Below are 25,144 nucleotides of genomic sequence, written 5' to 3'. Positions count from 1 at the left end.
CTATCAGTTGTCTCAGTTTCTTTTTTGATTCTCTGGAGTATTTTCTAAGTACACTATCAAACAATATCATGTGTATATAGGTATAATTTTGAATCTCCTTTGCAATGTGCATATCTTTACTTTTCCCTTTTTTTGGCTTATTGCTATAGCTTGCATTTATAGAATCATTTCAAATAATAATGGAGAGGGTGTATTGCTATTTTAAACTTTTTCTATTAGAAAAGCATTAGTGCTTCTTCTTTGCAAACAATACTAGCTTTTGATTTAATAATATCCTTTTGAACTTATTAAGGGAAAGGTACTTCCATGCCCTATGCTTTTAAGGGCTTTTAAATCTTATATACGAGTATTATACTTTGTCTAAAAGTTCCTTTTTTTAATTTATTGAAACAATTGTTTGCTTTTATTATCTTTATTGTTTATGTGATTACCTATGCTTATCGTTTTTTCTCTATTGTCAAACTATTTGTTCCTCCATTGTATGAATTATAGTTTTCTTTTCTTCTTTGTCTCTCTCTGGTTTGGGTATCAGGACCAGATAACTAATAAAAAAAAAGTTTGGTAGAGTATTGTTGGCCTTTATTTTTGAGAAGAATTTTGTAGCATAAGCATAAATTCCTCTCTAAATGTTTGATAGAGTTAATTTGTAAGTACAAATGACCGAGGCTTTTTTTTCCTTTTTGCAAGTCAGTATGGTGTGTTTGTTTTCCTTTTCAGAAATTGAGTTAAGATTTTGAGTTCTTATTTTGCTTTGAAATTTTGTATTGTTGTAGATGTTCATCAGTTTTCTTTGAATTCTCATTTCTTCTTTTACATAATTTAATTTCTGGTAATTGATTTGTTAATGAAAGTATAATATTTTTCTTCTAGAAATATTCACTATTTTTAACTTTTTTTTTCTGTTCTACATTTTGTTCCTTAGATTCTTTAAGTCATTGATGCTATCTTTGCCTTAATTGCTGTTACTCTGATAATGTGAGATTTTTAAAAAAATTTTAAAGGCTACCTGCATTGGAGTAAGTTAGTTGCCAAGAAGAAGAAGTCTGGAGAGTGAATTAAATTGAGAATGAAACAGGGGTGTGCTGGAGCCAGCTCATATTGGCTCACCCGAGATTGGTTACAGCGTCAGACATTTAACACCCACACAAAAAAACTGGCCATGTAACCTTGGGCAAGTTACTTAACCCCAATTGCTTAAAAAAAAAAAAAAGAAATTGGCAAATGCTGCAAATCAGTGTTCAATTTATGTTTTGATGATTTTCTAGAGTTAAGAAAGTGATGGATAAAATGTTAATGCAGATTAAATTTAAAAGTAGTTGTAGATACATCTTTTTTGTTTGTTTTGTTTTGTTTCAGAGAGTCAGGTGTTAAACATTTACACCTTGTAGTCAAGTGAGGAGACCTGGAGCCACTTATAAAATGGTGTCTTGAACTTAGGGAGTCACTAGTCAGGAGAGTAAGTCTCAGTGTATATATAGTTTTCTCCACACTAGGATGGAGATAGAGAAGTCCAGAGAGTAAGTCACTTTATAAAATAATATTTTGGGTTGCAAGACAGAAGCCTTTGTTTTTGAAATATGATGTTCCTTTTTCCTTGGTGGTTGGTTTTGTTTTATTTTGTTTTTTGTAACTATGGAGTAATCCTGCACAATTCTGACTTTTTTGTGGGAATTTAATGGATTTTTTTCTTTGTTGCCTATAAGATTTCTTCTTTGATGACATAGTTCTGTAATTTGAGTACAGTGTTTCATAGAAATTTAAACTTGAGGGGTGGCTAGGTGGCACAGTGAGTAAAGTGCCGGCCCTGAGTCAGGAGGACCCGAGTTAGGTTCCAGCCTCAGACACTTAACAGCCACACAAAAAAACTAGCCGTGTAATCTTGGGCAAGTTACTTAACCCCAATTGCCCTCCAAAAGGCAAAAAATAAAAAAGTTTAAACTTGAGGTTCTTTTCAGTTAGTGTCCTGTGAATTCCTTCATTTTTGAACTTTGCCATCCGCTTCTAATATTTCTAGGTAATTTTCTGTATGGTTTCTTCAAGTTTGGTATCCATATTTTCCTTTTCATTTTTTTTCCTGGAAGAAAATTAATCCTTAGATTCTTTTTACATCCTATATTCAGTTTAGGTCAGTTATTCTCATTTTGTAGAACCTCTCATATGTTCTACCTTTTTTGTTGTTTTTTATATTGTTCCAACATTTTTCCTTTTAGTTTTGAATTTTTTTTTTCATTCAAATTCTGTCATGTTCTTTTTCAGATACTCTGCTGCCATAGAGAATGTCTCCTTTAACTTCTCTAGTCTGGTTAGATTTGATGATTTATCCCTTAAGAGCTTTAATTTGTGTTTTTATTTCCCCTACATTTTCAATTATTTGATTGTTCTTACAAACTACTCTAGGGATTATGGAATATGATTTTATATATATATATATATATGTATAATATCATATACATATATGATATAATATATATAATACATATAAATATAATATGATTTGAAGGGTGCTTGCAAAATTTGCTATTCATTCTTTACTTTCTTTCAGAGGTTATGATTCCATTTCCCTTGTTTTAAGATACTTAACTGTGGAGGTATACCATTTCTTTGAATTTTCATTTCTCCCTTTTCATTGAGCTTTTGTCAGCCTTAATTCCTCTTCTGAGTTTTCCTTGGTGTACTTGCTGAAAATATGCTTTACAGTTAATCCTTTCCCTTCAGAAGGCCTACTGCTACTATATCCCTTCCTCAGCCCTTACTGCCTATTTTCTGTGGAGGCTTATGAGCCCCATGTTTGGAAGAAGTCTGTTTCTTTCACAGTGTGCCTATTTTAGACTCTGCTGCAGGGAGAGTCCAAGTAGCTACTATAGTCAGACTTAACATTTTACTTTTTCCAGACCTTCTTCTGGGTTCCACTGTCCTTTCCAAGTGACTTTTTTCTATTTCTAGACTACCACATGTCCACCTTAACTGGAGAGAGCGTGCTAGATAAGGATTAGTCTGGGGTTGGTACCCCAGGAAACTAAGGAGAGAAGCAGTTCTTAGGTATGATGAAAGAAAAAGCAAGAATTGACAGCAAATGAATTTGTGAATACCATTTGTTAAGTGCCTAATCACTCTGCTAAGTGATGGAGTTACACAAAAAAAGACAAAAATACAGTGCCTGTTCTCGGGGGAGTCATAGTCTGAAGCAGTGGTGTCAAATTTAATAGAACTAGGAGCCTCCAAACCATAGATAAGGATTCCTGTAGACTGCTTAATAACTTAGTTTTTAAAATGCAATATTATCCTTGATTTATTGTATTTTTTTTTTGCTGAACATTTCCCAATTACACGTAAATTTGAATCAGGTCATACTTAGGAACGTTGCAGGCCATATATGGGCCTGCAGTCTGTATGTTTGACACTTCTGTTCTGGTGTTAGAAGGGAGAAGGAAAGGGAATTAGCATTTATAGAACACCTACAATGTGCCACGCATTGTGCTAAGTGCTTGATCCTCACAACAGCCTTGCAAGTTAGATGCAGATATTTTCTCCATTTTATGGTTGAGGGGACTGAGGGAAAGATTAAGTGATCTACCCAGAATCACACAGCTAGTGCCTAAGGCCATCCCAGCTCCATATCCAGAAAGGCATATAAACTACTATGTACAAGCAAGAAATATACAAGATAAATTGGTTCTAATCTCAGAGGGCAGGCACTACCATTAAGGCAGTTTGAAAAAGGCTTTATGCAAAGGGTGGGATTTTCGTTGAGATCTGAAGGAAGGCAGCGAATCCAGAGACAGCATTCCTCAGCTCGGGGATAGACAATAAAAATGGATGTAGTCAGGAGATGGTGTGTTTTATGTTAGGAAGAACAAAGGAGGCCACTGTCATTGGACCAAAGAGTTTGTGGTACAGAGTAAGGGGTAAGAAGACTGGAAAGGGTGAGATTGTGAAGAAAATATAAAGGAAATTATTAGAAACTATGAATGAAGGGGGTGGCCAGGTAGCACAGTGAGTAAGAGCACCGGCCCCAGAGTTGGGATGACCTGGGATCGAATCCAGGCTCAGACACTTAGCACCCACCCAGAAACACCTGGCCGTGTAACCTTGAGCAAGTTACTTAACCCCAAATTGCTTAGGGGCGGCCAGGTGGTGCAGTGAGTAAGAGCACCGGCCCCAGAGTCAGGATGACCTGGGATAGAATTCAGGCTCAGTTACTTAGCACCACACCCAGAAATAACTGGCCATGTAACCTTGAGCAAGTTACTTAACCCCAATTGCTTTAAAAAAAAAAAAACCTATGAATGAGGGGCAGCCAGGTGGCGCAGTGAGTAAGAGCGCTGGCCCCAGAGTCGGGAGACCCAGGATTGGTTCCAGCCTGAGATACTTAACACCCACACAAAATAACTGGCCTTGTAACCTTGAGCAAGTTATTTAACCCCAATTACTTAAAATAAAAAACTATGAAAGAATAAGTAAAGAAATTATTAAAGTCTTTAACTATGTGTGGGGTACAGAGACCCTAACCCAAATTGACTACTCAGAGACTTCTCAAAGTGAAGGTAGAAAGTTTTAAGAGAATCTCATGAGAAGTGAGCAGTCCAGTCACTGGAAAATAAATCCAGGGAGAGGAGACCTCTGTATAGAAGCCAAATCTGGGTTATATAGCTGAAAACCGCAACCCTCCCCTTCCTCATGTAATCTTTTAAATTGATTGACTATTCTGTTAACATTCCCTTATTTGGCAGGTGGGGTGACAAAGGGATTCCCAGAGTTTTGATTTTCTCCCAAGGTTACCTAACTGAGGCCTAAGTCTTCACATACTTTAGCAGATAGTCTCTGAGAAACCACATTACCTGCCCCCCACACGCACACAGTCCCTCCTCTTCTATACCCTATTGTGTTTTCTCATTAGAAATTTCTCAGCATTCTTTCACATTCCTTCTCCTCGAATAATCAGAGCATATTTTCTCAACGCTTCTCTAAGTCATCCATTCCTTCTGGTTCATCCCTTGTGGTGGTAGGTACTGGTTCCCAGACTTGCCCTTTTAAAACCATCAGTCTAATTCCCTCAGTAATATTTGTCTCCAGTCTGATCATTTTGGCAAGGGCAGTTTGCACTGTCTTTGTGATCAACTTGATCATACATGGGAGGCATACAGGAATCAATAATCCCACTAATAGCTACAAGCAGAAGCCACAAAGCCTGTTTCCACCAATTTTCTCCAAACCAGGACCACCAAGATGTATTAAAAGGTGACTGCCAAATCTGTACAGATACATGTGCTAATTTCTGTATATCTTGTGTAATTTCCTTTACTACAGCCCCATTATTGTCAATTCTCATGAAACATTTGGATAAGTTGAGCTTCCCACATACCCCTCCTTCTTCAGCTGAAAGATTGTCTAATACCTTTGAAATTTCCCCACTTTTCTTAATTCTAATTCCTGTTGTTGCATTGACAACATACAAGGGGGCAGTCCCTTTTATGAGTGCAGATACAGAGATTCAAAAGAAAACAATAACAAACAATTGTCCCTTCCAAAGTCCAAAATTCTCTTTTCACACTGTTGTCTGGAAGGGGTTACACCATCTGATGGAAGTCCTTGCTTAGGGTCATCCATCTTCAGTTCCACATCCCAGCCTTTCTTCCACCTTCTTTTATTCATTTACCTACAAAAGGAACCTTAGAACCAATCTAAATTACCACTCCAGAACCCTTATCATTCTTACAAAATTAAAATTGGAGTCTTGGTCAATTGTCATGATCACACATTAAAATCAGTTTGTTTTATATTTTGCATTAATCCATTATTAAGTCCTCTACTAGGAGGATGGGATTTCACTAAGGGATTCACATTAAGCTCACAATTCAAACAATTAAAATTTTTACCAAATACAAAAACTATCCTCCTTTTAATATTGACTAATTATGAGAAAGCTGAGACAAGTGTGATGCTCACTAAATAACAGAATAATATTCCCACAAACCCTTGATCTAGTTGTCCTTATACTATTACAAAGAACTAAAGGACCTTGATTTATACAAGGAATACCTATACTAAATCCTAAGCCTAATAGCTTTATCTTATAGTAACTTGAGATGTCCCAGAATCAAGTATTTAATAGATTTGTGGTTGTGTTTTCAAAACTTTTGATTATTGAAACTTGCCACCAAGAATAGGGACAAAACTGTAATGAGGGAACCATTTTCCCCAACTTCAGAGTGTCAGTTCCAGGCAAAATGTATACCAGGCTTCAATCTGCATTGAGCCAAGCTCAGAGTCTATCAGGTGTCACTGGGAGGGTCGAGTCAGGAGAATCCTACCTCAGCTCATGCAGAACTGTCATTCTCCCGACCTTCCATACCCATGCTTCACAGGCTTTCCATACCTGTACTTCATAGGGTCTGTCATCATGGATCAGTGGTTCAGATAGCTTGGATAGCCTTTCTTAATATCCATACCTGGAGTTAGACTCAGAGGAATAGTCAGTTAACAGTCCCATCAAATCTTAAATAACAAGCTCCAACAGTGTCAATTTAAGATATGATTGTAATGGGGCAGCTAGGTGGCACAGTGAGTAATAGCGCCGGCCCTGGAGTCGGGAGGACCCAGGATAGATTCCAGCCTCAGATACTTAGCACCCACACAAAAAAACTGGCTGTGTACCTTGGGCAAGTTACTTAACACCAATTGCTTAAAAAAAAAAAAAGATATGATTGTAATCTCACATTGGTTAAGGAACATCTCTAAAGTGAGCCTCAACCTGTATTCATTTCTATATTTATTTTTGTTCATAAAAATCAAATCTCCCATCAGGATTATAAATTATTGCTCTAATAGATTTGCATCTACTTCCCAAGCTTCCCTATCTTCCTGGGACTATGCTTAATCTGAACTCACACTGTAATCCCTATTTCTAACCAAATCTTCATTTATCTTCTCAACCCTCTGATCTCTATTACTAACTGTTCTGTACTGGAATCCTAGAGTAAATTAACAAAGAAGTTAATGTCTACCTCACAAGCTAATTAATTATGTATCCAATTATTCTCATAAATATTTTGGAAGAATGTTCTTAAAACATAAAATTTCATAATTTGCCTTATGCCTAACTTTCCATTGAATTGCCATAAAGATAAAAAATAGGGACCTGATTGGACAAAGCATCCACATGCACTATAGTCCCAAAACCTTTTTTACCTTAACATCAATTTACTCTCTTCAAGTTGCAATATACCACAAAAATTTACCAGTACTCATCCTGGTAAAGCCAATTGTTAGAGATCCTTTTTACTCTTTTGTACATAGACTTGCTACTTCTCAGAAAATCAAGTTTATTGTTTAGGAGCTTCATAACTAAAACAAGCTCTCTTCCCAGGCTGAATGATCTTGCCTAATAGAGATAATTTCTAGGGACTTTGGCAGTTTTACAACATCATGCAGGAGGACTATTCTGAATGAGCAGAACTAGTCAAAATAAAGTTTTCATCCAGTCTCCCCCTTTCTATATATAGTAATCAATTAACAATTTTAGGTTTTAGCATTAAAACAGTAGCCAAATAACTTAATTAACAATCTTACAAGTTTAAACAATCTTAACTGAAGCTTTCTTTTAAATAAAGACAGACTCGGAAGCTTACGATTTCCCAAATTATAATACTACAAAAGAGTATTATAAAAGAGAAACAGCTTCTCATACAACATAGATAATACAACTGTTTACCAGTAACAATATCATAAACAATTATTATGTTCTTAAATTTGAACTTTGAAATAAAAACAAATGAATTACCAATCTGGTGACATTAAAACTCTAGTATTTGAAGTTACACAGAACTAAAGTTTTCTTGGTGCCACACAACCTATCAACTTATCACTAGAAATCAATTACATTCAGGAATCTCACATAGATTGTGAATGTGGTGATCCATAAACCAAGTGCAGAGGCTCTTCTCCTCTCCCCACAGTTGCAGAGCCTGGTTGTGGACCCAGGGGTTTGAAAGGAGAGAGGGTCATCTGCATTCCTAGATGTGAGGGTTTCAGGGTACCCAGGGGCCTAGGGCTCTTGCCGGTGGGGCCCTTGATATAGCTGCTATGCCTCCCCCCTTTGTTTTTTTCAAGTGGGGAAGGATAACTAAAATTCCCTACTATTCTTCAGCACTCTCTTTCCTTAATCTGATCTTGTGGGAGAGGCTTTAACAAAATCTGCTCCAATGTTTTTAGCTGTTCTAACTTTTACTCCCATAAATTTCACTTATGTGTCCACTCCTTAGAAACTTCTTTGAAAGTGAGAGCTTTGAATCTGCCAGTCAGGTGAGTGGGACCCTGGTGTCTCCTTCTGTACTGGAGAGCTCAAAGCTTCACCTCTGAGGTATTTCTTTTTCAGATCTATGTATTTTCCTAATTTGCCTCAGTGCCAAATGCTATTTATCTTTAGCATTGAATTAGGAGTGACATTCTTCACAAATGACCAAAATGTATTCAGTTGCCTTTCAGTTGCATTCTGATCCACAGAACTTTCCTCTTTTAGGTGAAGCAGGAAATAGTTAAATGTTTGTCTGCCTGCCTCTTTGATCTGAAGGAGAAGATTCCCTCCCTTTCTTATCGCCTTCTCCTCACTCCACTTGGCCAGGGTGGAATGAAGAGGAGGAGATTTTCAAACTTTTAAAAAATCTTAAAACTTCTGTTCACACTTTTCAATAGCAAATAACTTACACCTATCTGAACTTCCTACCCATGCTCCTTTCTTTGCTTCATGCTTAAACTTTCTTGCTTTTCCTACTATGTACTCATCCTTCTGTTGGACTTTGATTAAAGCCCCTTTTAAAACCACACATACCTTATTTCTTTCTAATACTGACCTGATACTTCTCCTACACTCTTAGACCTGCATTTACCATCATATAACCTAAGCAAGTATTTCTTTTTTTTTTTCAGTGATGGAAGAGGGAGGGGGAGACAAAGAGAAAGCTGCATTCCAAGAAAGTTCAACAGTAGCTTTTCCTGTCCCTGAACACAGAGGCTGTTAGTTACACAGAAAGACACTTTACACAGATACACAAAGATATACAAGCCAGTTTCACTTGATCATTTTTTTTTATCCTTCCCTTTATATTTTGATAGCTCATCCCAGTTCTGTAACCTATCTCTCAAGGGACTCTTAGCCGGAACTTCCTGGCATTGCTCCTGATTTTGGGGTTTGGACTGCATTTTCCCCATAATTTGATGGACTGCCCTTAGACTCCGCTATATTCCAAATTATCTCGACAGGGGTCGCCCTCCTGCCAGCAGTCACCCGGTGGCATTCTCGGACAGTCCTTTCCCCTGGGGTCATTTGCAGTCCGTTCCACCACACAATTTATGTGAGAGACTCTTCCCCTCGGGTCTCCCTCGACCCAGCCAATTGACCCCCAGACTCCTGAGTCTGTACCTTCGGGCTACACACGTGTAGGTTCTCCTGATTGCATGCTCAGTCAATGCAGCATCTGCACACAGAGCTTCAGATCCATCACTTTCACTTTCTCCTTCCCCCGAATCTCTCCATTTCGGACACTTTGCTCGGCAGAGGAGAAACACCTTCCTGCTCCAGAGACCACAGGAACAAAGTGTCCCACGAGCTCCTACCTCCCAATAGGGGTCGTGGTCATTCCCTGCTGAGTTACGTGATCCCGGGACATAAGCCCCCAAAACTGTGTTGGGTACAGAGACCCTAACCCAAATTGACTACTCAGAGACCTCTCAAAGTGAAGGTAGAAAGTTTTATGAGAATCTCGCAGGAAGCGGGTGGTCCAGTCACTGGAAAATAAATCCAGGGAGAGGAGCCCACCGTATAGAAGCCAAAGCTGGCTTATATAGCCAAAAGCCACCCGCAACCCTCCCCTTCCTCATGTAATCTTTTAAATTGATTGGCTATTCTGTTAACATTCCCTTATTTGGCAGGTGGGGTGACAAAGGGATTTCCAGAGTTTCGTTTTTCCCCCAAGGTCACCTAATTTAGGCCTAAGGTTTCACATACTTTAGCAGATAGTCTCTGAGAAACCACATTACCTGCCCCCCCCACACACACACACACATACACAACTATGTTTAAATCACTGTTCTAAGCGCTGAAGATGCAGATAGAAAAATAAGACAGGAGCTTTTCTCCAGGAGTTCACAGTCTGATTAGTGTGGCAACACATAAAGAAGTTTCATCTGTTGTTTCATCAGTATTAGAAACTGGCATGATTTTATCATAAGAAATGGCATTAAAGAAAAGGCATTTCTATCTGTTTTGCCTCACATCCTAAGGATCAAGGGAATCATTTTTTTTAAATGACAAAGAAGGTGATTTAGCAGTTCCATATCTTAAACTATATTTCAAAGCAGTAATCATTAAATATCATACTAAGAAATTGAATGTTAGATTAGCTACACCATAACAGTAATAAACAACCATAGTAATCTAGAGTTGAGGACAAGAAATCACTATTGATAAAAAGTTTCAGGGAAAACTGGAAAGCAATTTGGCAGAAACTAGGCACAGACCAACAGGTCATACGCATACACTGAAATAAAGTCAAAAAGGGACTTTATTCACTGCTATCTTGATCTCATCTTAGAGCCCAAAGGACTTGCACTATGCTTTTGGGGGCATAATTGCAACAGAAAACTTGAATTTTAAAGGCAAACAATGAAAATGCAAACAATGGATGCACAAGGAGTTCTTTTACAAGGGTAAGGGGAACCAGACCAGGGAAGTGCCTAGTGGGCACAGACGTGCATGAATTGCACCTCTCATTTTATCTCTCCTGAGCATAGCTGTGAGTGTGTGCTGTTGCCAACATGAAAGTGAAAATGAGGTTACTAATAAAATCACACCAATGCCTGAAGTCACAGAAGTTCATGAATGATGTTGTTTGTACAGTCAGATTTGTAAAAGTCAAGGACAAATAGGAAATAAAAAGAGAATGCATTAGAATTATGTAGGGTTAGGAAAGACTTTCTGTGTCAGATATTACTTGGGACTTGAGGGAAACCAGATAGGCCAGGAGGCAGATGAGAAGGGAGAATATTTCTAGGGGGCAACCAGAGAAAATGCCCATAGACAAGAGATAGTGTCTTGTTCAAGGGACAACCAGGAAGCCAGTGTCACTGAATTGAAGAGATAGCAGGGAGTTAGTTTTAAGAAGACTGAACGAGGGTGGTGGGAAGGCTGTGAAGGGCTTTGAACACCAGAGGATTTTATATTTGATCCTAGAGACAGTAGGGAGCACTGGAGTTTATCGAGTAGAGTGATGACATGGTCAGACCCCTGTGCTTAAGGAAAATCACTTTGGTGGCTAAATGGATAATGGATTGGAGTGGGGAGAGGCTTGAAATAGGCAGACCCAGCAGCAGGCACTTGGAATAGTCCAGCTGTGAGGTGATTTGAGGGTCTGCACTAAAGTGGATGCAGTGTCAGAGAGAAGGGAGCGTATTGGATTGATGTTGTAAAGGTGAAATTGATAGATCTTGACAATAGATTGAATATCGGGGTTGGAAGGGAATGATAGATAATAAGAAGTTGAGGGTGATTCCTAGGTGGTAGGGGGTGAACAGATGAAGAAAAAGATGCCCTATTTCCTTGCATTCCATATGGTTTAGAAATGCTACCATTAACAATAAGACAAGAGAAAGGAATTGAAGATAAACATTAGCAAAGAGGAAACCAAACTATCCATAGTTGCTGATGGTATGATATTTACTTGGGAAATCTTGACCAATTAGCAAATAAATTAATTGAGACAGTATCTTTAATGGTTGCTGATGGTATGATAATTTGCTTAGGAAATCTTAGTCAACTAACAAATAAATTGAGATAATAACTTTATTAAAGTAGCTAATTAAACTACTCCTCCCTCCAAAAAACATCTCCATAGCATTTCTACTTTATACATAAAAAGCTCAGAAAAGAGGTGATGGTAATAGAAAGAGAAGCCTCATTCAAAATAACAACAAAGTGCATAAAATATCTGAGAATGATTTTACCAAGGCACACTCAGGACCAGTATATCAAGAGATAAAAAATTTACATATAACTAAGAGTAGACAGTTCTTATAGTGAGACCAACACAAGTAATAGAAATGAAAATACTACCTAGATTAATTTGTAGATTTAGTGTCATCCCAATCAAACTACAAAGAAGATTCTTTAGAGAGTTCAGTAAAACTGTAACAAAACCCAGTTGAAGGAACAGAAGATCTAAAATATCCAGAAAAAGAGAGGATTGGAATGGGACTAAATCGCATTTTCAGATCTCAAATTAAAGTGGTATTCAGAATTATTTGATCTTGGTTAGAAATTAGAAAACTACAGAAGTTCAACAAGACTAGACAAGGAAGTAAAAAACAAGTAAACCCAGTAATCCTTTGTTCAATAAGTGGATTCAATCAATTTGAAAGCATAAATTACCTGGAGATGAGCTCCCTATTTGATAAGAATTACAGGGCAGCTAGGTGGTGCTATGGATAGAGTGTGGAGCTTGGAGTAAGAAGGCTCATTTTCTTGAGTTCAGATCTGGCCTCAGACACGTACTAACTGTGTGACCCTGGCAAGTCACTTAAACCTGTTTTCCTCAGTTTCCTAATCCATAAAATGAACTGGAGAAGGAAATGGCAATCCAGTATCTTTGCCAAGAAAACCCCACATGGGGTCATGAAGAGTCAGAGAGGACTGAGACAATTGAGTGACAACAACAACATGGGGAGAAACTAAAAAGCAGTCTCCAGAAATTAGGTTTAGACTAATAGCTAATACCAAATCATACAGTAAACTCCAAATGAATATTGAACTGAATATAAATAATTGGAAGAGAACAAGATCAGATACTGTTCATAAGTATGGTGAGGGGAAGAGGTTTTAACCAGCGATAAGTATAGATCACAAAATAGAAGATGAATGATTTGAGTTGCATCAGGTTTTTGCATTAACAAAATTAATACAACTTGGTCAACTCCATGGCTTCTTGTTGCCACAAAATAAACTGTTAACTCCTCTGTTTGATGTTAAAACTTTCCATTTCTGGCCCCAACTGCCCTTCCCACCCTCCCTGAATATTGTGTTCCCTTCTGCACTTTATGATCCAGGAAATTGGCCTTATCTGTTATTCATTTGCAACACTACATATACCCTTTCCATGCCTTTTTTCTCACACTACTTGGAAGCACGAGAGTTCCATCTGTGCCTGTTGAGATTGGAGAGGGAAAAGAAATAATCATTAAGCTGTTTTGATGTGTCAGTGTGCTCAGTACTATGGATACAAATGCAAAGAATGAAATGATCCCTGCTCTCAAGAAGCTTATGTTCTATTGGAGGAAACAACATCTACTTAACAAACAAAAATATCCACAGGGTAAATACCAAATAAATAATACGTGTAAAACTGGAAGGGACCTTAGAGGCCTTCTAGTTCAAGCACCTCATTTTAAATATAAGGAAATTTAGGCTTGGAGAGATTAGGTTATGTGCTTATAGCCATACAACTAGTATCAGCAGTGGGTCTTTAAGAATCCAGATCTAGAACTCTGCTATAACACACTGTTTTTCTAATGCAGCCTAATCTTAGCAGGATCACCCTTTTAGATGCTGAGGTAATCAGGACAGGCTTTATGTACAAATGGTTGATTATTCCATGAAATAGAATTTAGCTCCATGGAATGGGAGCGGAACAGATGTGTTAACCCATGTGTATCCCAATGTGTATACAATTGCCTTACCATTTAACAAATGGGAAAATTTTGTGTGGTGTATAACAGTAATGAAATATTAATTTAACTTTTTAGGAAGGTTAAAGGAGGAAATATTGATGTGCATCCATCAGAAAAGGCACTTATTGTTCAATATGAAGTGGAAGCTACCATTCTTGGAGAAATGGGGGATCCCATGCTGGGAGAACGGAAGGAATGTCAGAAAATGTGAGTTTTATTCATGTTTGTGCATATTCTTAGTATTAAGCATTTTATAAACACTCATAACTTATAACTCTTCAAATTTGAACAGAATCTTGTTTTGACAATATAAATATTGAAATTGATATCAGTTGCTATCATTGATTAAGATAGCCTTTTCATGCTTTTTCATCTTGATAAATAATAGACAATACCAGACAGACACCATAGAACAGTTGCTGTAGGTATTTTTCAGCAAGGCCTCATGGCTAAAGCAAAGTGTCTAGCTCATCAGTATGTTCTGAGCTGGAAGTCCACAAACATTTATTAAGCCCTTAATATGTACTAGGCACTGTGCTAACTGATTCGAATACCACATATAAGGAAAAAGAAAGACAGTCCATGCCCTCAAGGAGTTTAAATTCTAATGAATTTAAGCACATAAAAAAAGAGCTGAAAAACTGTGGATGAGGGAGAAAACCCCAAGAAGAGTAAAGAGGGAGCATGGAGTTTGCCAGGTACTTCTTCAAAATAGAGGACAGGGATGTGGGGTGGGAGGAGGGTGGATCTTCTAAAATGAGAAGCCTGGAAGGTTATCTCAGAGGTCATCTGGTCTAGTCTTCTCATTTTGCAGATGAGGAGACTGAGACCTAGAGTTAAGGAATTTCTCAAGTTTACATAGATAGAAAGTGACAGTCAGGATTTAAACCCAGTTTCTCAGATTCCAGAGCCAGTATTCCTTCCCAGCTGTATACTACATTATGTCAGCTGCTGGGGATGTAGAGACAAAAATAGGAAACCAGTCCCTGCCCTCAAGGAACTTGCATTCTACTGTTGGGGTAAGGAAATGGTACATATGAAAAATAAACATAAAAAGTGTGTTATCATGCATATTTTATGGGTGTATAATATACATATCGACACATATTCATACACATAATCATTTGAAGTAAGGGGAACAACTAAGGATCAGGAAAGACTTAATATAGGAAGTAGCATGTGAGTTAAGCTTGTAGAAACAAGGAGTCCTAACAAGTCAGGGTAAGATAGGAAGGCATTGCAGGTACAGGTTAGCCAGTGCAAAGTCAGGGGATGCATTAAGTTCAGGTGACAGCTAATTGGCCAGTTTGGCTGGAAAGTAGAGTGCATAAAAGTGAATATTGTGCACTAAACCCATAAAGGTAGTCTGCAGTGAGAATGTGAATGGTTTTCAATTCCAAACTGAGGCATTTTTATTTTATTCTAGAGGCAGGATGGGCCTGCTGAAACTTCTTGAGACGTGATGGTTGGATTTAAGTTTGGAAAGATTATTTTGTCAGTCAAATGGAAGAGAATAGATTGAAGAGAGGAGAGACTGGACCCCTGGAAGCCCGAAACTGAATAGGAAGAAAAGAGTAGGCCAGATTGCATTTGGGAAATTATCTGTGCTTTCAGTGATTCTGGGCCTTTCTCTAAAATAAAATCTCATCTTTTTAACATCTTTTTTTTCTAGTATTCTGTATGGCTACAATTATGGAATACTGCAATATCTGGGAATCAGAATTATGGGTTACTCAAAGCAATAGGTTCCAGCATATTAACATTTATGAATTGCTTAGAACAGATGATACAAAAACTATCATAAAAATTAAGTAGAATATAATCTCCTTGGTTATAGAAACAGTTTCATTTTTGTCTTTGTATCTTCAGTGCATGGCATGTAGTAAGCACTTAATAAATAAGTTTTCATTGAATTTAATTGAAATAAAGAAATGTCTGAGATGGAAAGGAGATAACCTGGTTTTCATACATCAAGAGCAAGAGGTAACAGACAGCTCATGTACTGCAGTGGTATGCAGGTAGTGACAGGAAATGTAGCATAAGACCCCTAGCACCTTGGGAGCATCCCCTGTAGAGCATTTATGGGAAAACATGTGATGAGAAAGTAGGAGATCTGCACCATTGGAGGGAATACCTGCATTAATGAGATTGCTGATCAATTGAAATATGTTTTAGCTGTTAAGTACTTTTTATTTTTTATTCTCCTAAAGGCTCTTCTGCTTATTTTCTGCTACTTTTGCCCCAGTTTTCGCTTGGTTTTAAAGAAACAAGATTATTTACTAAGACTGTAACTGACTTGGTATTCTTTTTCATTCTAGGTTGTCTAAATTGTATTTGGTATTTCATTGTAATTTCTTCCAGTACATCTCGTGGATAGCTAGATTTTAATGCTTCCAACTTGTGTATTCATTGGAAGCATATGAAAATATATATGTCTAAACAAACTTATACACATGTATATATACATGCATATAACTGTATTTACATACATTTCTTTATGTATATAAATATATTGCTTACTGTCATAATATCTGAATTAAAAATTCTTTCTTACAGAATTCGTCTGAAGAGTCTCAATGCTAACACTGATATCACTTCCTTGGCTCGGAAAGTGGTTGAAGAATGTAAACTCATTCATCCCTCAAAATTAAATGAGGTGGAACAGCTGCTATACTACTTACAGAACCGGCGTGATGCCTTGTCAGGGAAAGGTGAGCAGAATGGTCACTGACTAGTGTTCAGGGCCATAGGAGCAGGACTTCAAGGCTCCTCTGTTGAGCTTTCATAATTTATTTTTCTTTGTATATACAGAAACGTAATGATGAAATTGCATGTCATTTTGACTCAGGAAAAATTAATGGAGAGTTATAGGATGATAAATTTGCTTTCTGTATTCTAAGTAGATATGCCAAATTTAATATTGGTCACTATTAAGGTTTACAAATGATTTAAAATATTAAAACTTCACTTTATAATACTATATCCATTGTTTCAGAGATCGTCAGAGATGATTTTTTTCAAATGTTCAGAAAAGTACAAGCTATTGTTTTGTCCTTTGTCTTTACTGTTCTATTACCCTTAACCTCCTTCCCAAACAAAAAGCAGTGAAGAAAGGTCCTAACAAATAAATATTTCACAGTATATATTACAAAATAGCCCAATCCATTATTTTCTGTACTTTATTCTTTCTTTATTTAAAAGGTCACAAACATTTAATGGTATGCCACCTCATGTTGATTATTGGTAGCTTATACGATTTTACACTTTAATCAACTAAACTTATGACTTTTCCATTATTTAATATATAGTTCTAGGCATGGTGAGAATTAATAGGGTTTATAAATGTTCAAATTTCATTTTTATTACATTCAAAAAAAGTTTTTAAATCTTTGACTTGCCAGTAAAACATTCTAGCTCCCTCCCTCACCCGTTTAAAATAAAAGCTCTTGCTACTTAAGATATACTTTGTCTCTTGTTTGATAGCATCATTGTCAACATTCTTAAAAATAGTGACCCTTGGCACATTCATTTGATGTTCAGGATGTTCAGTGTGTCAATTATTTTATTTCTAAAATTTTTTTCTTTAATTATTGGGATCATATGCACATGTAAAATATTATTTTTGGTTGTTTTCTCATAATCTAAAATATTTATGGTAAAATAACATTCCTGCTAAAGTATCTTTCTATGCTATGGTAACAGCCCTCCCTTTGTATATAGATAGTAAAATTTAAAAGACCTTACAGGTTATTTTTTGTTTTTTGCTTGATTTTATTTATTTATTTATTTTGTTGGCGGTGGGAGAGGAAAGGTTTTTTATATCTCCTGTTAATACTGAATATCCTTAGTGTCATACTATGACTGTGGAAGTTTTCTTAACAGTGTGTTTTTAACATCTGATTAGAACATTTTTACTTAGTATTCCAGGTATTTACTTTTCATACTATTTCAGAAAAGCATTTTAAACTAATATTACAGACACGTGTGTATGTGTTTATTTTAAGTCAAGATGACATTCAGGGAGCAGAATAATAAAAAAACAGTGAAACAACATTAATTGTTCTGTTTTATCACTTTCAGATCTTGCAAAATAAGGCATCTAAAATTAAATAATAGCTTCCCATCCATTCATCTTTCTGTGCTAGTTTTCCACATCATTGAAATGTCAACTCTATCAAATATACCTGCAGATCAGTGCAGTGATAGAATTAAAACTTTTAACTCTGAGTTGCCTGTCTTTTGCTTGTATTTCTCCCCACATGATGGCCTTTAGCATGTGGTGGTTTCAAGAATCAAGAAACTGAAGTGATATCAAGACTGTTGGATAGAAATGGATGTAAAACAGGAAGAAAGTCAGGAGTAGGATAGAAGAGCTTTGAATAGACAGGATGCTTATTTTATTGTCTTGTGTTCCCATTTCAAAATCCTTCTGTATCTACTGAGTACTTTCCTACAGACAGAACCTGTTTTACAAGAAATCTAATTAGGATCAATACAGCTTCTGGAAAATATTCAGTAAAAGCATCTATAAGTTAGAGTCTGAGAGATGAGAGAGTGTGGACAGACACTGGAGACATAAAGAAATTCCATGCATTTCATGGTAAGGGGGATCAAATAGCACAAATCAAAACATTGCTTCTTTGGAAGTAGTATTTTAATATTCGAAGGCATGCCAAAAATGTTTCATTATGCTAGTGTGAAATATATTTCATATAAAAAAGATTTTATTTCTCTTGATAATTACACTTGGGTTGTTTTTTTATCTCAACCTCAAACACATGAAACTTAGTTTTAAAAGTTGCTGTATGTAGATACATAATATTTTATATTGTAACCTCTAAACCTTCTTTCCCTTTATTAAATTTTTATTACTCAGGTAATTCTATCATCATGATAAAATATCCATTTGTTCATAAAATTTTATTATTATAATAAAATCTTATTGATATAATTTAGCTGATGGGAGAATTTCTGATCTACATGTCCAGAAAAGCATATACCTTCCTTCTATCAAAGTAATTAAAGCCTTAATAATGATAATGATGATAGCTGATGGCAGATGCCCTACCTCTTTCAATCAAAAAAAATAATAATAATAACAAAAATAATAATAACAAATAACATTAAAATAGTGCCTACTATGTGTTGGGCACCGTACAAGCACTTTATAAATGTTACCTCATCACAACTCTGTGAGTTAGGTGCTGTTTTTATCCCCATTTTACAATTGTGCAAACTGAGGCAGACAAGGGCTAAATAACATACCCAGGGTCAAACAGCTAGTAAGTTAGTGTCTGAGGTCACATTTGAACTCAGGTCTTCCTGACTCCAGGCCTAGCACTCTGTGTGCTAAGGGGCCACCTAGTAGTATTTGTCTTAGTAGTAATATATAAAGAACTATGAAGAATCATAATTTCATTACTACTGCTATAATTTATCATAGTGTAGAAACACCAGATTTTTCATATCTTATAATGTATTCTTATCATTCAATACAAGAACATTATGGTATTCCTAAGAACTGGAACTTCCTAAAATGAAACCAATGCCAGACATAAATATATTAGAGATACTTCCTTAAAATAAGTAGATTTATAACTTAGCTTTAAAATTGACCCATATTCCTAGATTAATTACTTGAATTTTGAGTTGAACTAGAATTTATGGATAGGGACTCTTAACTTCTATTACTTTACTTCTATCATGATGAGAGTTGCAGCTGCCCTAGACTAGCATAGAGGTAGAATTTGATTTCTCTAATAATGCTCTGCCAAGGCAAATATAGTCCAATCACCTTATTTGAAAATAATGGAGGAGTGAATATGGGGAATTTATAGTTACTACAGTGTTTATCTTTAAGACCCCATGAACTATTTTAAAGTGTGACTAGCATCAGTTTTCTGTTTGTTTCCAAGCTTTGAATGTTTCATGGTTTCCTAAGAGATGTTTGAGTAAGGACAAAATATGTAAGGTTCTACAAATTACTCAAGTGTCTGAAGCACTTATACCTGGAATTGATTACTATAGTAGAATTAACTACTTGAATTACTTTTATTGTAGCCTGTATATATTTAAAAAAATTTTTACATTATAAACTTGTGAATTTTAGAATTAGACATATCTGAAAGTTGATGGATTCTGTGAGCCAAGCTGCAAACTAATGTGACTCAATGTGTAGTGTTTTTTGAAAGTACTTAGTAATTTAACTTGTGGGGGGTGGAGTCAAGATGGCGGAGCCTCCATGCAGCTCCGGCTTCCGCCTTCCCCAATCCATGTAAAAGGGGACTCTAAACAAACTTTGGAGTTGCAGAACCCACAAAATGACACAGAGAAGCTAACCTCCGGCTGAGGACAGCCTGGCAGGCTGGAATCAGCCAGCGCTGTGCTCTGGGAGCCGAGCCCAGCCCCACCCCGAGGCGTTAGCCCCAGTGTGGGCCTGACCAGCTGCCAGCCAGAGGGGCTCCAGATCAGCAGTAGCTATGGCCGTTTCCAGATTTATCAACACATAGATGTGAAAGACAAAGTGAGAGGTCAGTGCAGTCTGGACTTTGGGACCCAGTAAGGAGGAGTGCTCAGAGACACCGGCACAGCCAGCCAGTGCCACGTGGCAGCTTCAGCTCCTGGCCTGCAGAGTGTAGGGGGACCAAGCACCAGTCTGAGGGGTAATTGCTCTTGCTTTAACCTGTTTGGATCTGGATTGTAGTCTAGGGTGGAGGTCCTGGGGTGTGTGTCCAGCTTGCCAGAGCGTGCACCTATCTGATACCTCCAGCAGCTGAGAAAACCCCAGCATTTGGGACAAAAGCTCCCCTGTCTGATGGCAGAGTCCTACTGTGGCAAAAAGCCCAGGGGTCAAGTGATAGAGGGGCGACATGACCAGGCAAAGGAAACAAAGCAGACAGAAGATTCCAACGTTAGATTCCTATTTTGGGGACAAAAAGGAGCAAAGCATGGAACAGGAGGAAGACAGTGAAGTGAGAACTCCTGCACCAAAAGCTTCAAAGGAAAATACAAGCTGGTTACAGGCCATAGAGGACCTTAAGAAGCAGATAAGAGAAGTGGAGAAAAAATTGGGAAGAGAAATGAGAACAATGCAAGAAAATTATGAAATAAGAGTCAACAGCCTCACTGAGGAAAATACCACCTTAAAAAACAGACTGACTCAAATGGCAAAAGAGGCCCAAAGAGGCAATGAAGAGAAGAATGCCTTAAAAAGCCGAATTTGTCAGATGGAAAAAGAATCTCAAAAGCTCAATGAGGAGAATCATTGCTTCAGAATTAGATTGGAGGAAATGGAAGCGAATGACTTTATGAGAAATCAAGATGCTGTTAAACAGATCCAAACAAATGAAAGAATAGAAGGCAATGTGAAATATCTCATGGGAAAAACCACTGACCTGGAAAATAGATCCAGGAGTCATAATTTAAAAATTATTGAACTACCTGAAAGCCATGACCAAAGTAAGAACCTAGAAATCATCCTCCAAGAAGTTCTCAAAGAAAACTGCCCTGATGTTTTAGTACCAGAGGGCAAAATAGATGTTGAAAGAATCCACTGATCACCTCCTGAAAAAGATCCCAAAAAGAAAACTCCTAGGAATATTATAGCCAGGTGGTGGAATTCCCAGATTAAGGAGAGAATATTACAAGCAGCTAGGAAGAAACATTTGGAATATTGTGGAAATACAATCAGGATAACCCAGGATCTGGCAGCTTCTACACTGAGGGATTGAAGGGCTTGGAATATGATATTCCGAAGGTCAAAGGATCTGGGATTAAAACCAAGAGTCACCTACGCAGCAAAACTGAGTATCATGTTTCAGGGGAAAATATGGTCATTCAGTGGAATAGAGCATTTTTTTCAAGCATTCTTGCTGAAAAAACCAGAGTTGAATAGAAAATTTGACATTCAGATACAAGAAGCAAGAGAAGCATGAGAAGGTAAACAGGGAAAAGAAATCATAAGGAACTTATCAAAGTTGAACTATTAACATTCCTACATGGAAAAACAATAATTGTAACTGATTAAACTTTTCTCAGTAGTTGAAGGGAATAGGAATATATGTATATGTCTATATATGAGGGTATATGGGCATATGAATACATATGTGAATGTGTGTATATATGTTTACAGGTATACATTGATAGAGGGCACAGGACCAATTTAACAGGAAGGGATGATACTTAAAAGGTGAAATTAAGAGGTGAGAGAGGAATGTAATGAGAGGAGATGGGGAGAAACAGAATGGGGTAAACTGTCTCATATAGAAGAGGAAAGGGAAAATGGTTACAATGGAGGGGAAGAATAGGAAGGCAAAAGTGAATGGGTCAACCTTATTCCCATTGCATTTGGCTTGAGGAGGGAAGGAAATATACACTAAATAGGGTGTCTCACCCTCCAGGAGAGTAGGGGGGGAAGGGGTTGAGAGGGGGGATGATGGAAGGGAGGGCAGGCTGGGGAGGAGGGAAGTTGGGAGCACCCACTTTTGAAAAGGGATGAGATCAAAGTAGAGAATAGAACAAGTGGGAGGTGGGATAGGAGGGAGGGAAATATAGTCAGTCTTTTACAATATATCTACTATGTTATTGTTTTGCATTAGCCACACATGTACAACCAACACTGAACTGCTTATCTTCCCAGTAAGGGTGGGAGACAAGGGAGGAAGGGAATGAATCTGGAATTCAAAGTTTTAAAATCAAATACTCAAATATATATATATATATATATATATATGTATGTATGCATATATGTGTGTGTGTGTATATATATATATATTATTAATACTATTTTACATGTAGTTGGGAAATAAGATATACAGGCACTGGGGCATAGAGATCCACTGGAAAAGTCGAAAGGGGTATGGGAGAAAATATGGGAGAGAGCAGATTGGAGGAGGGGATATCCTGTGGGACTGCTATTTTAGGGAGGTAGGTAGGGGAAAAATGGGGAGAAAATTTGTAACTCAAAATCTGGTGGAAATGAATGATGTAAATCAGAAGTTAATAAAGCATTTGAAAAAAGAAAGTAATTTAACTTGTGGTAAAAGAAATTATTCAAGCATTACTAACAGAATTTATTAATATACTAAAGATGAAAGATTTATAATTCTTCTGAATAGAGAAAATGTGAATCCTAGCTGTGGAACATAATGTCTTATAATATTAATTACTATGGTCTAAAAAGTTTGGAAAACTATAGAAAACCAGCTTAAGAATGCTTCAGTACATTTACCATAGATCATTATATTTGTTTAATAAATATAAAATGAATTTTGAAATTTTTGTTTTATCATTTTTGAAGAGAACTAGTGACATAACAGGTGATGACTTGTGTGTGAACTGGATTTAAGTGAGGTAGAGCTGTATAAAATCATCAACCTCATTCTCTTTTCCTGAGTCATTGAAGTCCAGTGGCAGGATAGAAGTCAAAATGAATGGTGATGGGCCAAAATGCAGTAGATGACTTTGGCATCTTTGATGCCTGACCAATCTCTAAGTGCTCCATAGCACCTACCTCACCTACCTTCATGGTCATTGGAACAAATTTGTCCTCATTTACCCATTCTGCTGGGGGAAGTCTTCACATGCTTAGAGTAGACATCCCCCTAACTCAAAACAAATTTGAGGTCTGTCAATTACCCTCAACCTGATTTAGCCTGTATGCTGAGACAGTTTACTGAGGTGTGGCCATTGCACATGCTACAATTTCTTGGAGGCATAGATGAGGGTTGGGTGAAGGTGGACACCAAAGATGGATAATTAGCACTGAGAAGTACTTGGCAAGCCCTCACACTGGAAGTGCTAATCATCCTGAACACCCCATATACCTCCCAAATTTTATTAGAACATTCACAAAGTCCTATTTTGTTGCCTCTGTTCCATAGAAGTGACTCTGGATTATTGAAGGCTATGCCAAAGTAGTCCAAGATCTGACAAATTCTGTCAGATGGTATGATACTGGCAACAGATTAGAAAGACTTTTTGAGGACCAGCCTAGTGATGTTCAGAGAGGCTAGGCACCCATAGATTAACAATTTGGTGATGAATTTTTAATTCTTGGCAACATGAAACAAAGAAAAATGCAAAATGGTCCTCAGTTCTTCGTGAGCCCTGTCTACTTTTTCACTGACTGTAGAATAAAAAGGGGACAGAGGAGGCTAAGCATTCCTTAGATCATCTATAAATATTAGGGGTTTGTATTCTGCCTGTGAGAACCTTGTTCACAAGTGAATGAACAGAATTTTATTAGTCTTAATTTATTCACTATAAATAAAACCAGGAGAAGAAAGTTACAGCAAAATAAAAGAGTATTTCTTAAGTTCTCCTTGAAGATGAAAATAAAGGAGATGGTTTTTACCATGTGTGTATAGGCAATAAGGACACATCATTTCATTCATTATCTCACAATACAATAAAAAGAACAGCATGAAAATAATTTCAGTTTATATGCATTTGTTGTAGGAGATGAAGAGGTAGATAAATTATATGAAGAGTTTGATAAGGCCTAATAAGTTACACCAATGTGTAGTTAATTGATGTAAAAGCTTCTAGCATAAGGAATGAGTGAAGCCAAACATTTATAGACTAAACAGAAATGTTAAACCTATAAAAAAATAAGTTTTTTCAAGAAATTAATAACAGAGGCAGCTATGTGGCACCACAGTGCATAGTCCTGGAGTTAGGAAGACCTGTGTTCAAATTTGACCTCATACACTTATTAGCTGTATGACCCTGAGCAAGTCACTTAACCTCTGTTTGCCTCAGTTTCCTCATCAGTAAAAATGGGGATAATTATAGCACTTAGCTCCTAGGGTTGTTGTGAAGATAAAATAATAATTGTAATTATTATAAAGCACTTAGCACAGTGCTTGACACATAGTAGGCACTATATAAATGTTAGCTCTCATCAGCTACTAATAAGAAAAGACTTGGAAAGTGATAGATATTGTGCTATCTGAATATTCATTGATATTTAGTGATATATGAATAATGTTAAAAAAATTAAAAAATATTCATTTAAGTAGGAAATGACTCATTACTGATGTGTTAATCATTATTGAATCAGCTGTGTTGTCAGGCCACCTACTTGTCAGTGTGAAAATCAAAATACATAGAATAATAAAAATGGGAAAAGGTGAGGTGTTCAACTAAAACAGTACCAACCAGCATGACCTATTTAACCATGTTAATTTAACCAAAAAATGGGAAATGGACAGAAGAAAGGATATTAATAGTGATTATGAGAATTTCATGAAAAGTTTAATTGATATCAGTCAGTGTCCATAATGAGAACAAGAGTGTCTATAAATATGTGGAATTTCTTGTAAAATAATTTTATATAAATAGAATAGGCAATACAGTTAAGTCAATACTTATGTGTTCTCAGGGTAGATAGTGTGAATGTTTTGTTAAAAATTGAGTTATTCAGCAG

General features: G+C 36.9%; 1 protein-coding gene across 3 annotated transcripts in view; it reads left to right on the top strand.

Annotated features, from left to right (window-relative positions):
- KIFAP3 (kinesin associated protein 3) overlaps positions 1-25,144 on the top strand; it is a 204,541-nt gene that overhangs the window by 11,623 nt on the left and 167,774 nt on the right. For all 3 annotated transcript variants that reach the window (XM_069094754.1, XM_069094755.1, XM_069094756.1), the window contains exons 2-3: positions 13,792-13,923; positions 16,273-16,427. In XM_069094754.1, coding sequence (XP_068950855.1) covers positions 13,792-13,923; positions 16,273-16,427 — 287 coding nt within the window. The remainder of the gene's footprint in view (positions 1-13,791; positions 13,924-16,272; positions 16,428-25,144) is intronic.

The sequence above is a fragment of the Petaurus breviceps genome, unplaced genomic scaffold (assembly GCF_028583685.1).
Source record: "Petaurus breviceps papuanus isolate PSGF00001 unplaced genomic scaffold, PetGlider_PUasm1.0 220, whole genome shotgun sequence".
NCBI classification, from domain to species: Eukaryota; Metazoa; Chordata; class Mammalia; order Diprotodontia; family Petauridae; genus Petaurus; species Petaurus breviceps.
This window is presented reverse-complemented; position numbering and strand designations above follow the sequence as displayed.